The sequence below is a fragment of the Ictalurus furcatus genome, chromosome 12 (assembly GCF_023375685.1).
Source record: "Ictalurus furcatus strain D&B chromosome 12, Billie_1.0, whole genome shotgun sequence".
Classification (NCBI taxonomy): Eukaryota; Metazoa; Chordata; class Actinopteri; order Siluriformes; family Ictaluridae; genus Ictalurus; species Ictalurus furcatus.
Window position 1 is genome coordinate 24,670,143 of NC_071266.1, and position 13,523 is coordinate 24,683,665.

At 42.6% G+C, this 13,523-nt stretch overlaps 2 protein-coding genes across 2 annotated transcripts in view; one reads left to right on the plus strand and one right to left on the minus strand.

Annotated features, from left to right (window-relative positions):
• Window positions 1–678: 678 nt before the first annotated feature.
• xkr8.3 (XK related 8, tandem duplicate 3) lies at window positions 679–5,758 on the minus strand. Its single transcript, XM_053638263.1, has 3 exons — window positions 4,809–5,758; window positions 3,896–4,083; window positions 679–3,168 (listed from the first exon to the last, which is right to left on the minus strand). The coding sequence occupies exons 1-3, from the start codon at window positions 5,135–5,137 to the stop codon at window positions 2,435–2,437; spliced, it is 1,251 nt and encodes a 416-aa protein (XP_053494238.1). The 5' UTR covers window positions 5,138–5,758; the 3' UTR covers window positions 679–2,434.
• Window positions 5,759–8,075: 2,317 nt separating this feature from the next.
• Window positions 8,076–13,523, plus strand: part of septin7a (septin 7a) — a 48,049-nt gene continuing 42,601 nt past the window's right edge. Inside the window, exon 1 of the mRNA XM_053637354.1 lies at window positions 8,076–8,117. Coding sequence (XP_053493329.1) covers window positions 8,114–8,117 — 4 coding nt within the window. The 5' untranslated portion in view covers window positions 8,076–8,113. The remainder of the gene's footprint in view (window positions 8,118–13,523) is intronic.

Sequence of the window (13,523 nt, forward strand, 5' to 3'; positions counted from 1 at the left end):
AGTGTAATAAAATGTTTTGCCGTTTACACTGAACTTCTAACTAAAAGCAAATTGGCAGAAAGAATATATTGGAGGATGGCATTGTTCCCAGAAATGCTAGTACACTAAGCGTAAGACTGATGGGCAGGATTGTGCCCTGAAGCTTTTATCTTGAATGTTGATGACACATTCTATAGAATTACTCCAGTACATTGCATAAGGAAAGTGTTTGTGTGTGTGTGTCCTCCGGGTACTCCGGTTTCCTCCCCCAGTCCAAAGACATGCATGGTACTCTGATTGGCGTGTCCAAAGTGTCCGTAGTGTATGAATGGGTGTGTGAGTGTGTATGTGCCCTGCGATGGATTGGCACCCTGTCCAGGGTGTACCCCGCCTTGTGCCCGATGCTCCCTGGGATAGGCTCCAGGTTCCCCGTGACCCTGAAGGAAGGATAAGTGGTATAGAAGATGGATGGATGGATGGATGGATTTTTCAGAAGAAGCCTAATGAATGAACCATGACAGATTGAAATGCCTAAATGTCATAGGGTGAAATTTATTTGGGGGGGGAAGCAGCCCACAACAGAACACATACACACACACACACACACACAAACACTTCCTCTGATGGTATTTAAACAGGCACCATGAGACCGCCAATGCAAAAACAAATAAATAAATAAATAAAAAACCCACACAAGTGAACTGTGCAATTATTTTACTATTACAGATGCTTTGCAATGCATTACATTTATATTTAACAATAATATAATTGCTAATAAGTGACATAATTGGCAATTACTGTACTGAACATGAATGATATTAACACGAGTCTTTAACGTGTACCAGACCGTCCGACATATCGCAAATAACTTTTAATAAATACGAAAACATACAGCAGCATACATTTATTAACCGCGCGTAATACACTGTAACATTTTTGGCGAGTCAAACCAAACAACCAGTGTGGAAAATGGCTTTAAACGTGGTTAAATAACTTCCACATAAAAACAGGATATTGGTGTTCGGTCTTTCGCATGGAAGAACAGGAGGAATTAAACAAGGCATTCAACAAATATTGAATAAAATACAAACAAACAAAAACATAGTCCTGACATTCAGATACGTGAAATGTAGATTCTTTCACCTTTACGTACATGTTGTAACCATGACGCCGGATAAAATCCACCGATCGTCTACGTTTCTTCAGGCGTCGTCGCGCCATTGTTAATCACGAGACGTCTTCCCGAGCTGGTACGGCTCGGCTTGTCAAGTGTGTGTTTCGCGAAGCTGTACGAAAGCTAGGTTTGTGAGCTAGATACAACGAGGTATAGTGCGTCGTCTGGTGAAATATCAAAATGGACAGGATTCCAAACATGCATTCAAAAAGCACTGCTTTTTATAAAAATAAAAAAAAACATTTTTAAAAACGTAAACAATTGTCGTAACACCAGAGACGGACTCCGGTCGTGAAATCTTTTCCTACACGTCTTATTTAAGGGTCTTGAAATGAAGGATTGGTTGAATTAGTACAGCGCCCATAACATGACCCTGAACCAATACAGCGAGAAAGATTTCTCAATTCTTAGTGCTTCTATAGTGCTTTATTCTGGACTAAACCCGACTGATAATTAATCTGTAAAGTGGTCTGGTACAGGATTACGCATGTGCTGATTACTGGGTACTCCATATGCAAGGAATAAAACAATAGAGGGCATGCTGTTACGGGAAAATAAATCAATAACCAGCATGTCCTGAAGTCTTTTATTCCTCTTATACAACAACAAGTTTGCCAATTATTACAATTTCTTTTATTTATTATTCGACCATTCTTTTACAGTACTTTTGTTTGTTTTTTTTTAAATCCATTTACAGCTACGTTTTATGTTGTGGAATGTCTGCGATGCGGGCAAGTTCGTCTTGAAACGTACGCTGAAGCCGAGGTCGTTCCCTCACCGGACCTCGTGAGGTTCGACAAACAAAATAAATAAAACTAAGCAGCTCGTCGTGTTAAGGCACAGACGTTCTCCAGCTTAAACTTAAAGTTACAGCTCTACGTCTGACCGTTACAAAGTGCGAACACTGGAGACTCCTTCCGAAAATGTTAAACAAACGTCTCCACCATGCTTGTCGACAGCATAGATGAAGATACAGCTAAACCTTTAGAGTATTTGAAACCGATTTACGATCATAACCCGATAAAGGGTTAGCTGATTGATTGTTATGATATTGAAGTTTTTGTTTTTTTTTTAAATATGAGCACATGCCCGTACAAGGAAAAATAACTAATCTGTGTAAACAAGGTCTCCAGGCGAACCACGGACTCACAATGGCACTTTCATTTAAAAAGCTCACAATTACAGGTGTTTTTAACACCAACCAGCTTATTTTTGGTTCTTGTTGAAAATACGTCTTCGTTTTCTTCATCAAATCACGCCAACTTCCACATTCTCATATCCTCAGATAACCCCAGCGTCCTGTCGTCCCTTCGAGCGTGTCCTCGTGCTGTTGTAGAAGTTAGCGGCGTGTCTGGCCATTCTCTTGTTCAAGACCTCCGATTTACAAGAGTCCGTCTCAATAACCATGCACAGAGTCACCGGCCCATCATCAGGCACATCTGGAACCGTCTTCAAGGCCTGGGTCTTCCCCAGCTTGGGGTGAAAGCAGCAGTAGTAGAGCATTTTAACCAACAGACCTGTCAGGTAGGAAAGCGGGATGAGGATGAGGAGAATAAGGGAATAGGATTGGCTCGTTTCTAGATCTCTGTAGCACCACCACGTGACCGTTAGGATTGCACTGTCGGTCACGACAAACATGTGGTAGATTGCGCTCCTGCCTCTGGTCCTACCTTCCACGACATTAAACCAGCTGAAGTACCAGATGACGCCTACAGTTGCCCGGTAGAGCCACTCTCCAGCTTTGCTGTCCATGAATTTGGTGTCCTGGAGGGAGGCCCAGAGCACAAACACGAGCCAAAGTGACAGGAAGTGAGCAAAAACGTAACAGGACAGGACGGAGGTGAAGAGGGACACGCACACTACGCGTGGGCCGATCAGCAACAGGTTCCACAGGAAGTAGACGGCAGAGGACAGCCATGTCTGCTTGGTCTTCTCAGGGAGGAAGAAACGCAGCGCGCGGTGGTAGTCCACCACCATCCACGCTACTGAAATGGTAGACGCGACTGCGCTCACATCTGCATGAGAAACACATCACATACATTCTTTTATTTATTTCACACCGCAAACATTATATACTGTAGAATTGCAACGAGTGCTGTTAAAGGAGAATAATAAACGACACGATGGTGGGAAGTTACCGTTACTACCCTGAAGACTCACATTCACTCTCTCACTCTCTCTCTCTCTCAACAGGATATAAAAAATGTCCTCCGTCCAGAAGGTTTTCCCCGTCTCGGAAAACTCGGAAAGTTACGGCTTTCCCTTACACTGTTACGTAAAGCACTGATACTGGAGACTCCTTGCATAAACATCTCACAGAAGACGTTACCATAGAAACAATTATACGTTGCTATTATTAGTTAAATAACAACGCATGTTCTTTTTGAGTTAGATTATTAATTTGTGCATTATTTGAGTTGGGTTATTTGGAGTCCCGTCATACAAGTCACTGTGTACGTAGTAGCTATAGAAACGAAAATGCATTAGAAACCGCGCATTGATATAAACCTTACCGAAAATTTACCAACACCTCCTGACCAATTCGATTGGAGACTTTAAAAGTCTCTGCGATTTAACAGCTAAAATGAACCGTCAGCGTACGGTATATTTTCTCAGTACGTTACTACTAGCCAGGTCACTTCCTCTGAAAGTTCCTCAATCTCATCACGCATTCATCACTCAATCAGCCAGACTGTTATGCATGGAAGTCACATGAAGGTTAAAACAGAAGTGGTTCCTCACACTGGATGGTTCTGGCGTGATTACTGTGGATCATGATGTAGATCATAAGCGAGAGCTGTGGTATGCTCTCACAGAACGTCTCGATCAGCCGCAGCATGCTGAGGTCGTGGGTCAGGTAGGCGGCGTACTCTGAACCCCGTTCTCCTCGCCACCACACGCAGAAGCCCTGCCAGATTGCCGATACGTGCCTGCGGATCAACATCAGAGTATTGGCGCACATTTGATTTCCAGTCCTGAATCGTAACGGACAGGATTAAAACTAAAGAACACAGACAATGGTTTAAAAAAGCCCGTGTTCATCAAAAGATGGTTTAATCCGACCATCTTACAAGCGATTACATCTCTGGGTACTAGCTCTCGAGCGAACGTGAATGAGACTGTAATGAAAGAAAGAGTCTAAGAGAGAATAATGTTTTTTGACGTGGACATTTTTGTCCTCTATGGACCGGTGTGTAACTGTTTTTTTTTTTTTCACTGACTCACAAGGGTTAAAAACGTGATTTATGCTAAAACTTTCCCTCAGGTTATGAGGGATAACCTTCAGGGAAGTCCCTAATTTTCAGAAGTGCAGTCAGAAATTGTGAAGGGGAAGGGTTTCCCCAGGTCTCATGTTTCTTTTAGTAAAAAACAACAACAACAACAACAACAACTTATATTTATATAACTTATAAAAAATATATATATATAATTTTTTTTTTTTTTTAAAGTATTAAAAAATGAAAGGAACATTTCTGAATGAAGGTAAACATCAGGTGTGTGAGATACAATCGAGCTTTCAATGTCCAGAAAGTGAGCAAAGTCTAAAGAGAAAGGCCAGGTGAGTTCATCCCCCCTCAGGTTAGCTTCCACACCAGAGCCTGCGCGTGAACATGAAACCCAGGTGTGCTAAGAGCGCGCGCGCGCGAGTGCTTACCTGAAGAAGAATCCGAGCTGAAACACGTGCAGGAAGCACGTGAGTCTCAGACGCCTTTCGCTGCCGAAAAGGATCATGTGCTTGTGTGTTGTCTGGAAGGTTTTGAGCTCCAGGTCATATTTAAGCCAGAACCAGCTGAACATCTGGACCGTCACGGATGACGTCAGCATGAACCCGATCAGCAAGCCGAACCAGAAGAAATGCCCGTGGCGGAGAAACTCCTGCGCGAGCCACAGGTCCGAGCCCACATCAAACACATAGGTACACACACCGATTACCGTGAACACGAAATCCAGCCACGAGTACCTGGGGAACATCGAGGTGTCCATGGCGAAGACGAGCTGCAGTCAGACCGTGTCTCTGAACGCTACATACTTCCCTTCCTTCTTCTACACGAGAGCAGAAGTTTGGCTGCTTTAAAAAGGAAGCTTGAAAAAGTTCCAGAAAAACCCAATTGCGTAGTTCCGGTAGCAGTAACATTACTTAACGCCTCAATGTTGCTTAACTAAGTTTTTTACACAGTATTAGGAATACATTCATGTATTATAACATTGCACATACACTGCTAAAGTAACTAGGAAGTGGCCTACTCCCGCTTGGTCTGAAATAAGCCCCGCCCATTCTGTGAATAAAGCCACTCCTACTATTTGCATTTGAATGTTCTGTATTTGAATATTAATATACTGTATACACGTCACTTTCAATAAAATCGATTTTTCACCTAGTGTTTTTTTTTTTATGTAAATTTTTTCCAATGGTTTTTTTTTTTCCATCTTCTTTGTTTTAAACTTTTGCTTGGGGATTATAACTCAAAAATGACTCGTTACAGTTTTCAAACCTCAACAATACAGATTTGATGTAAATTATATAAAGATGAAGCATCTGGGATTCCCAGGGAAGCCTATAGACTTTCAAAGTGGTCAAACAAATAAAATAATAATAATATTTTTTTTTTTTTTTAAATAATAATGTTCTACTCAAACAGCTGGATATATGCAGTGATGGGAAACTCGTAATGCTTATTATCAGTAGCACTGTTTAGGTAATGTGCTAGGTAGTTAGGCAATGCTAAGTTTAGCCAGCAGACAATGTTAGCTCGTCAAGAGGAGTTTAGCTATTTTAGATGGCAGTATGGTTCATATCTTCCATTTTGAATCCATGTCTCTTCGCTTCATGGAGGCGAGCATGAGAGACGATTGTGATCAGCTAAATGTTTCACCACTCTGAATAGCCTACGTCTCGTTTGTCACCTTCCATCATAGTTTTAATCAGAGTTTTATCAGAATAGAAAATGATAGACTATAACTTTATTTATTATAGAAATAAGACGTCTTTGGTCATTGCTCCATTAGTATTCAGTGATTGGTTGCTGGGAACAATGGCGATCAGTGATTGGTTGTTGAGAACAGTGGTGATCAGTGATTGGTTGTTGGGAACAGTGGCAATCAGTGATTGGTTTTTGGGAACAATGGTGATCAGTGATTGGTTGTTGGGAACAATGGTGATCAGTGATTGGTTGTTGGGAACAGTGGCGATCAGTGATTGGTTGTTGGGAACAGTGGCGATCAGTGATTGGTTGTTGGGAACAGTGGCGATCAGTGATTGGTTGTTGGGAACAATGGTGATCAGTGATTGGTTGTTGGAACAATGGTGATCAGTGAGTGGTTGTTGGGAACAATGGTGAACAGTGATTGGTTATTGGGAACAGTGGCAATCAGTGATTGTTGGAAACAGTGGTGATCAGTGATTGGTTGTTGGAACAATGGTAAACAGTGAATGGTTGTTGGGAACAATGGTGAACAGTGAGTGGTTGTTGGGAACAATGGTGAACAGTGAGTGGTTGTTTGGAACAGTGGCAATCAGTGATTGGTTGTTGGGAACAATGGTGATCAGTGATTGGTTTTTGGGAACAGTGGTGATCAGTGATTGGTTATTGGAAACAAATGTTTTCAGTTATTGGTTGTTGTGGACAATGATGATTGGTTGTTGGGATCAATGGTGTTCTGTGATTGGTTGTTAAGAAACATTGGTGTTCTATGATTGGTTGTTGGAAACATGGGTTCATGTAAACACAGCTCATTCACATTGGTGGTGAGAAGAGTGAACCACAGCTCCTATAAACAGCAGCTGTGACGTGAGTTGGAGACAGTCTGTGAAATCTGCTCAAAACGCCACTAGATTTGGATGCTAAAAAGTATCTAAAACGTTGCCCATTCTACCAAGAAATTCACTAAGTTGGCAACACTGTCCCCATCATACTCCTGTTATTGTTTTCCCTACTCTAACACATCTGATCCAACTCATCAGCTAATTAACAGTCCCTCTTGAGTTGTAATGGGTGTGTTAAATCTGGGAAAAGACTCAAAAGGACCAGGGCAGAAAACCTGTGGTATAACCAAAGTGTGAGGTTTAGAAATAAACTTGAAATGGTGACACTATAATGCTCAGATTACTTTCTCATAAAATCCAGAAAAACAGTGAATTAGTAGCAAATAATTATTAGAAAGAACGTGTATTTGCTGACGAATACTTTTATTTTAGGGGGCCAAGCACTGAACGTAATATCGACATTTGACCAAAAGATGGCAGTATTGTAACATATGAGCACAAGGTTTTATCGCGAATTAATTGATGATTAAGTCATCTTTCTGTCATGTAATGTATCAGTTGCATTGTTCTATAACATAAATTTTTTTGTTTCATATTAACAACAGTTTTATTAAAATTGCTATGAAATTCCACTTGTTTTAAATGATTGAATAAGGATTTTTTTTAAATAATAATAATAATAATAAACAACTTTCTATTAGAGGAAAAAAGCATTAGTTTGCCGTTTTAAGCCCATTAAACTAACGTTTAATTAGCCTATAATATTGCAGCTAACAGTTTACAGTTGTAAGTGATGGCACGCTTGAATGTCACGCGATTTAAAAATAATTAGCTAAAAAAATACAATAAATTGTTTGATAATAATTAATCAGATATTATGTATAAAATGTTTGTTTAAAAAAAAACGTCTGAGTACATCAGCGGAAAAAACCACGTCTGTTTGAATAAAAAAAAATTATATATATATTTAGCGTGAGTTGATGAAGTATCGCGAGACTTTCTCTGGTTCACGCTGGCTATTCGTGAATTCATCTACGTCGCTAGTTTGCGTAGGCGTGCGTTGACGTAGAGGGAACGTACGCCACGCTGTTTGCGTAGGCTCGCGGTGGGGTGAATTGAGGAGTTGCCGTGAATTGGAATGTCGGTGTGAGAGACTCGTCGGTTACTGAGGCGACTCGGGGACGTCAGAAATAATAATGGGTGAGTCGGAGCTCGCTTTAATATTAAAAGCGTTTAGATGTGAAAGGAAACGTCACTCAGGCTGTTTTAATGTTGGTTAAAAAACGTAATGGTTTTTTTGTTGTTGGGGTTTTTAAAAAAAACAAACAAACACGGACGCAGTTTGCGGGTTTCCTGTGCGAGCTTTTTCTTCATCTTCTCTTCACGCTAGCTAAGAGGAGTGAGGCTAAGAGTCAGCGCTGTGAATTACAGCAAATAAACAACACTCATAACTTTGAGATATTTCCACCTCCACATCTTGTATTATGTTTTTAAAAACAAACATCCAAGTCTTTTAAAGAGTAGTTTAAGGACCGGGGAGCTCACCGAGGTGCTGTAAATACTAATACTAACTAACAAAGCGTTCATAGTGAATGTTTACACAGTGATATGAGTTTACAAATATTATAAACTGCACATTTTTTTCTCATTTAAATGCTTTTTTTGGGTTTGCTTCCAACACTTTCTGAGACTATAGAAGGCATGTGTCCTAACCTGTTAACCCAGACTGACAAACACGCATGATTTAAAGGTGTATTAAAGGTGCAGTAGTCAATATTTCCTGTTAGTACAAATAACGTGCACGGTTATGTAGACATGACGGGAAATAAGCCGTTGTCTCAGAACAAGTGTATTAGACAGCTTTTTTTTTTTTTTTTAAAAGCAGTCTGGAAACGTTTGTTCCGGTCCGGATGTTTGTTTGTTTGTATTCGAATTCGAATGAGCCCCTTGTCAGTCATTTTATAGACACGCCCCTCACCCCGCGTCACGTCGTCTTCTATCATTATGAGGAGGATTTTCAGCGTTTACGTGTTTATAGAGTTGTAATGTCCGGTGACTACGTTTACAAGGATCGCGATAATCTAATCATTGACCTTCTTCTGAGTAAGACGTATAATATTGTGATTAAGGTGTGTACATGAGTCGCTTTTAGAATACTCCTTTCATGTTCAGGTTTTACATGTTATAGAACATGGATGGATTAACGTCACACGTCATTACGTCCCCACGTCACGCCGTCCGACGTTCAATCCAGAATTTCACGTATCGACGTACAGTTGGTCTTCGTTATGGGACCGTATACAGTTTTGTGGGCGGAGCTTTGTGTACATGGGTGGAAATGTGGGCTGGATGAGTGAAGTAAAAATGTATTTTTATTATTATTATTCTGTTCAACTCCACCCATTTAACTGCTATAGACACTTTTTTAAAAAAGTGTATATATATTTGTTTGTTTGTTTATTTGTTTAAAACAAATCTGACCTAATGCTTCTTTTAATTCACTGGGACAACCCTTAGAGCCTGGGGGCGGGGCTTCACGAATACGTCGAGGAAATATTCAAATGGATTAAAAATAAAGAGTCAACAAAAAAAAAGATAAAAACTTTATTAAACTCCACCCATTTAACCTTCAGAGATTTTTATTTTTTTCTTTAACAAACCTTACCAATTGTGGAAAAGTTCACACGCAGTAGACATAACCCCAGACATAACGCTCCAGGAAGTGCTCGCTCATTTCTCTCGCCGCTCTCTGAAACCAAAACGAAACCAGGTATTGACTGAAATGCTGAACATTTCAAATGTATGTGGGTTTTAGGGGAGTTATTAGGTTCCTAGCATGAGCATGCGTGCAGTCGGTATTAATAATAATGATGATAATAATAATGATTAATTTATAGAGCGCCTTTCCGGAGCTCAAGGATGCTTTACAGTAGCAATACAATAATACACAAACAAAGAACAGTCAAAGACCGTACAGTCACTGAGAGGAAAATGCATAGCAACACATTAGGACAAATCGCCCTGGGAAAACAGATGCGTTTGGAGTTGAGATTTGAACTCGGGGATGGATGTGATGTGGTGACGAGTCCGAGCGAGTGAATTCCAGATGTTAGGTGCACCGACACTGAAAGACCTGCCACGTGTAGTAGAGAGACGAGATCTAGGGACAGGGGAGGACCCGAGAGAGCGGGTCAGGTTGTAGGGGAGAAGCCGTTCACTAAGATGGCGAGGTGCCAAACCGTGAAGTGATTTAAATCGAATTAGGATTGTTCTGTATTTAAATGCGAAACAAAAGCGGTAGCCAGTGCCGTTCAGACAGGATTGGAGTAACGTGAGCTGAGCGCTTGGTATGTGTTAGAAGTCCAGCGTCTAGCATTGAAGATATGATGTGTATGTGTGGTATTTGTAGTTTGACAAGCATGATGAGCGCGCTCTCATCTCTGATGCACTACGTGCATCATCCGTTACCTTAATATTACTTAACAGACAGGTGTCAGGAAGAACCGTAGCTGTTTTTCTAGGCCGTTGCCACTCCTGTCATGACTTAAGGAACCCGGAGAGATGTAACGACGCTCCATGTACGTCTGAAAGTGCAGACGCAGAGCAGAGATGGTTTATTGATACAGGATAGCAGCTGCCTCTGTTGAAATGAGATCTGGTGGCCCAGATTGCGACCCGAGTCTGACCTTTTAGCGTGATTAGATTTGCATTCCTTTATTGGTTTTTATTGCTATACCGTGTAGCCTGAACACCACCTCACGGAGTCGGCTCGGTCAGAGCAGGATATAGCTACACTGCGGTCTCACTTCTGGCTTGGATGGATGTTAAATGCGCGGTTAGCGACATCTCCGCCAAATATTTTTACTTTAAGGAAAAAAACCTGGGCTTAACGTGGACCAGCAATTCATGTGGACCAGCAACGTCCAACCAGTGAGGACAAGGAGACGTCTCTGTCTTCTGTGATCTGTGTTCGTTCAGAATGCTGAGAGTTTTTGGGGGCGTGGTGGTTCAGTTGAACAAGACGCTGTATTTGGATTTTGAGCTTCAAAACTGCTAGATATGACTAAAATTTTGCACTATAACCTTTGAGTAGGAGATGCACCAAATCTGGGCTCCTTAAAGGGGGTATTAAAAAAAAAACCAGCCAATTTTTCTCCCAATTTGGTTGAGTGCTAGTTCCTAGCCACCTTTCCTCCATCATACAACAGCTACCGACTGTGAAGGCTCTCACGTGCTTCCTCAGAGGCATGGTGATCTATCTCTTCTTTCGGAACTGTTGCTCATGCTGAACACACTCGGAGGAAAGCGCCATCTGCCCTCTTCCACATACACAAGCTCAGAGATGGCCATGATTGGCTATAAGTGTCGCTGTGATTGACAGGAGAGAGAGTAACTCCCACTCCCGATCCCTCCCACTCGGAGAGCACGACCTCGGGCACGGATAGCTGTGGCATCGTCAGGGTTCCAACTTGCGATCTCGTGTCAAACGCTTCTCTGTTTCTCCAACACCCAAGGACGTCTCCACTACGTGTTCGATTCGCTGCTGGAACACACGGCTTCACGTTCAGTGTGAGAACGCAGCCAAACGAGAAGCAAAACAAAAAGGAAAGTCCCTGCGTTCACGCCAATGGTCTCTGGGAGGGAAAAAAAAAAGATGAAAAGGTTTACAACCAGCACTGCCAAGGCACGAAGTATGTGCAAGTAACTAAAATATGACGAAATTCGTCGCCGTGAGTGACCGAGAGCTTCCTTGAAGTTCAAGCATGGTTTTTATAAAGGGTCTAACCGTAAGTCTTGAATAAAATATCAGAAACGCAACGAGCCACGCTGGGCCACAACGCAAAGGAAATGAGAAAGCGTGGCTGTTTTGACAGTAAACTGAGGTGAGTCCGGCGGTCAGAATCAGGAGTACTCGTTCCCTCTCAGAGCTCAGCACCAGACAAGCGATGACGCCAGAGAGAGGTAAACTGCTGGCCCCGTAAACAAATCCCAAGCCTGACTGAGAGTGCGCTTCGGCAAGCCATATTTAAAATGATTTGGGTGTCATTTGCATCCCGGAGCACGAGTGAGTTGTGTTTAACGTTGATGCGCATCACATCTGCGCGCTCTTCAGTGCATCCGTGACCCTGAACTTTTCCTCACGAAGCAGCGATTTATGTTTCGTCGCAGCCCCAGACAGCACAGAGTCGTCTTCTCTTAGGAACCTGTGCGACGTGATTAGATTAGATTACTGGGAGTAAACGGGTCGTTTCCTACGAGCGTAGTTTCAAGGATTTGCTTGGTTTCGCAGTAAGTTTCGCGACCGCAGAATCACCAGATCCTGAAGGGACTGCGGAGCGACCTGAATATGCCGTCTGCTTTCTTGCTGCAATTAAACCGGCCACGCCAAACGGATTCTGCTGTAAACGTTTTGGACAAACTGTCACGAGGACGCTGCCGATGACCGGATATATAAAGTGCCCGAAAAAACCGACAGAAGTAGAATCGGAGCGCATCAAATCTCGTTAGCCTTCATTACTAAAACCTTTAAGAGGTCCGCCAGCTATAATTTACCAAACCCTTCAGCTAAAACGAGACCGTGGGGCGTCCCGTGTGCTAAAACATTCTGTTTTTTCCTTTCCAGTCAGCCATGTTGGCGACTCCGCATTTGTCCTATTGCTCAGTTTGTCTATTCTGACTCAGAGTGGCGTTGATGTTTTTTTTTTTTTTCCGTTTTGTTTTTGTTTTAATTGGGACCATCTCGGCGTCGCACTGCTTTGACGAGAAAGCCAGAAACCCTTCAATGAAGGGTGTGTAGGCGTGAGTAGCTCTGAGAACGTATTTGCAAGTCATTCCTCGGTGCGAACGGACCGTGCGGCGGTTAGCGGACGGTGTCCGTCTCTCTCTCGCGCGGACTCGCTCTCGGACCGGACTTCATGCGAGTGTATACGCCTTCCCTCGCGAGCCGCTCCAAGAGGAAAGCTGTTCTCTGTACATACGCTCTAAAAATACCCCTAAGGAACCGACCACACAGTTTACTGTACACACCGATGAACCCTGATGCTCTTGAGAGGACTTGAGGAAGTTGCAGCGGTGTGAGATGGTACACATACGTCCGTGTTACCGCTGAACATCTCCCAAGGTGTTCGAGTCGATTTAATACGCGGTCTTTAAACCCGGTTACGGTGGTAATGGCTTCAGTGCAACGTCTTAAGCGACTGAGTGTTCGACTGGCCTCCACACTAGCGGGATCAGGGCCATGAGATATGGGAACCTCGTGAAGAACAAAGCTTTTCCGCGTTCTCGTTTTCTGTTTCTAGTGGTGGTTGCTTTCGCTTTGTCTGCATGAACTTTGACCTGTGAAGTCGTGAGCCTCTGCTGCTACTGTGTGACTCGACGTTATCACTCGATATCGGTTCGATCAGTCAGAGTTTAACACGGCCCAAGAGGTTTCACTGCAGTTCTGCTCCGTGTGTAGTCTGACTCCTGAAGATCTGGAGTTCAGTACCCCTGTCATACGGAAATAAACATCATGTCGCTGGTGGAGATGAAGGGATTAGGGAGGGAAAGGAAGCGCATTCGTCTCTCAGGACTGTCCCACGTTGGAGCGTCTCACTGGAGTGTGTT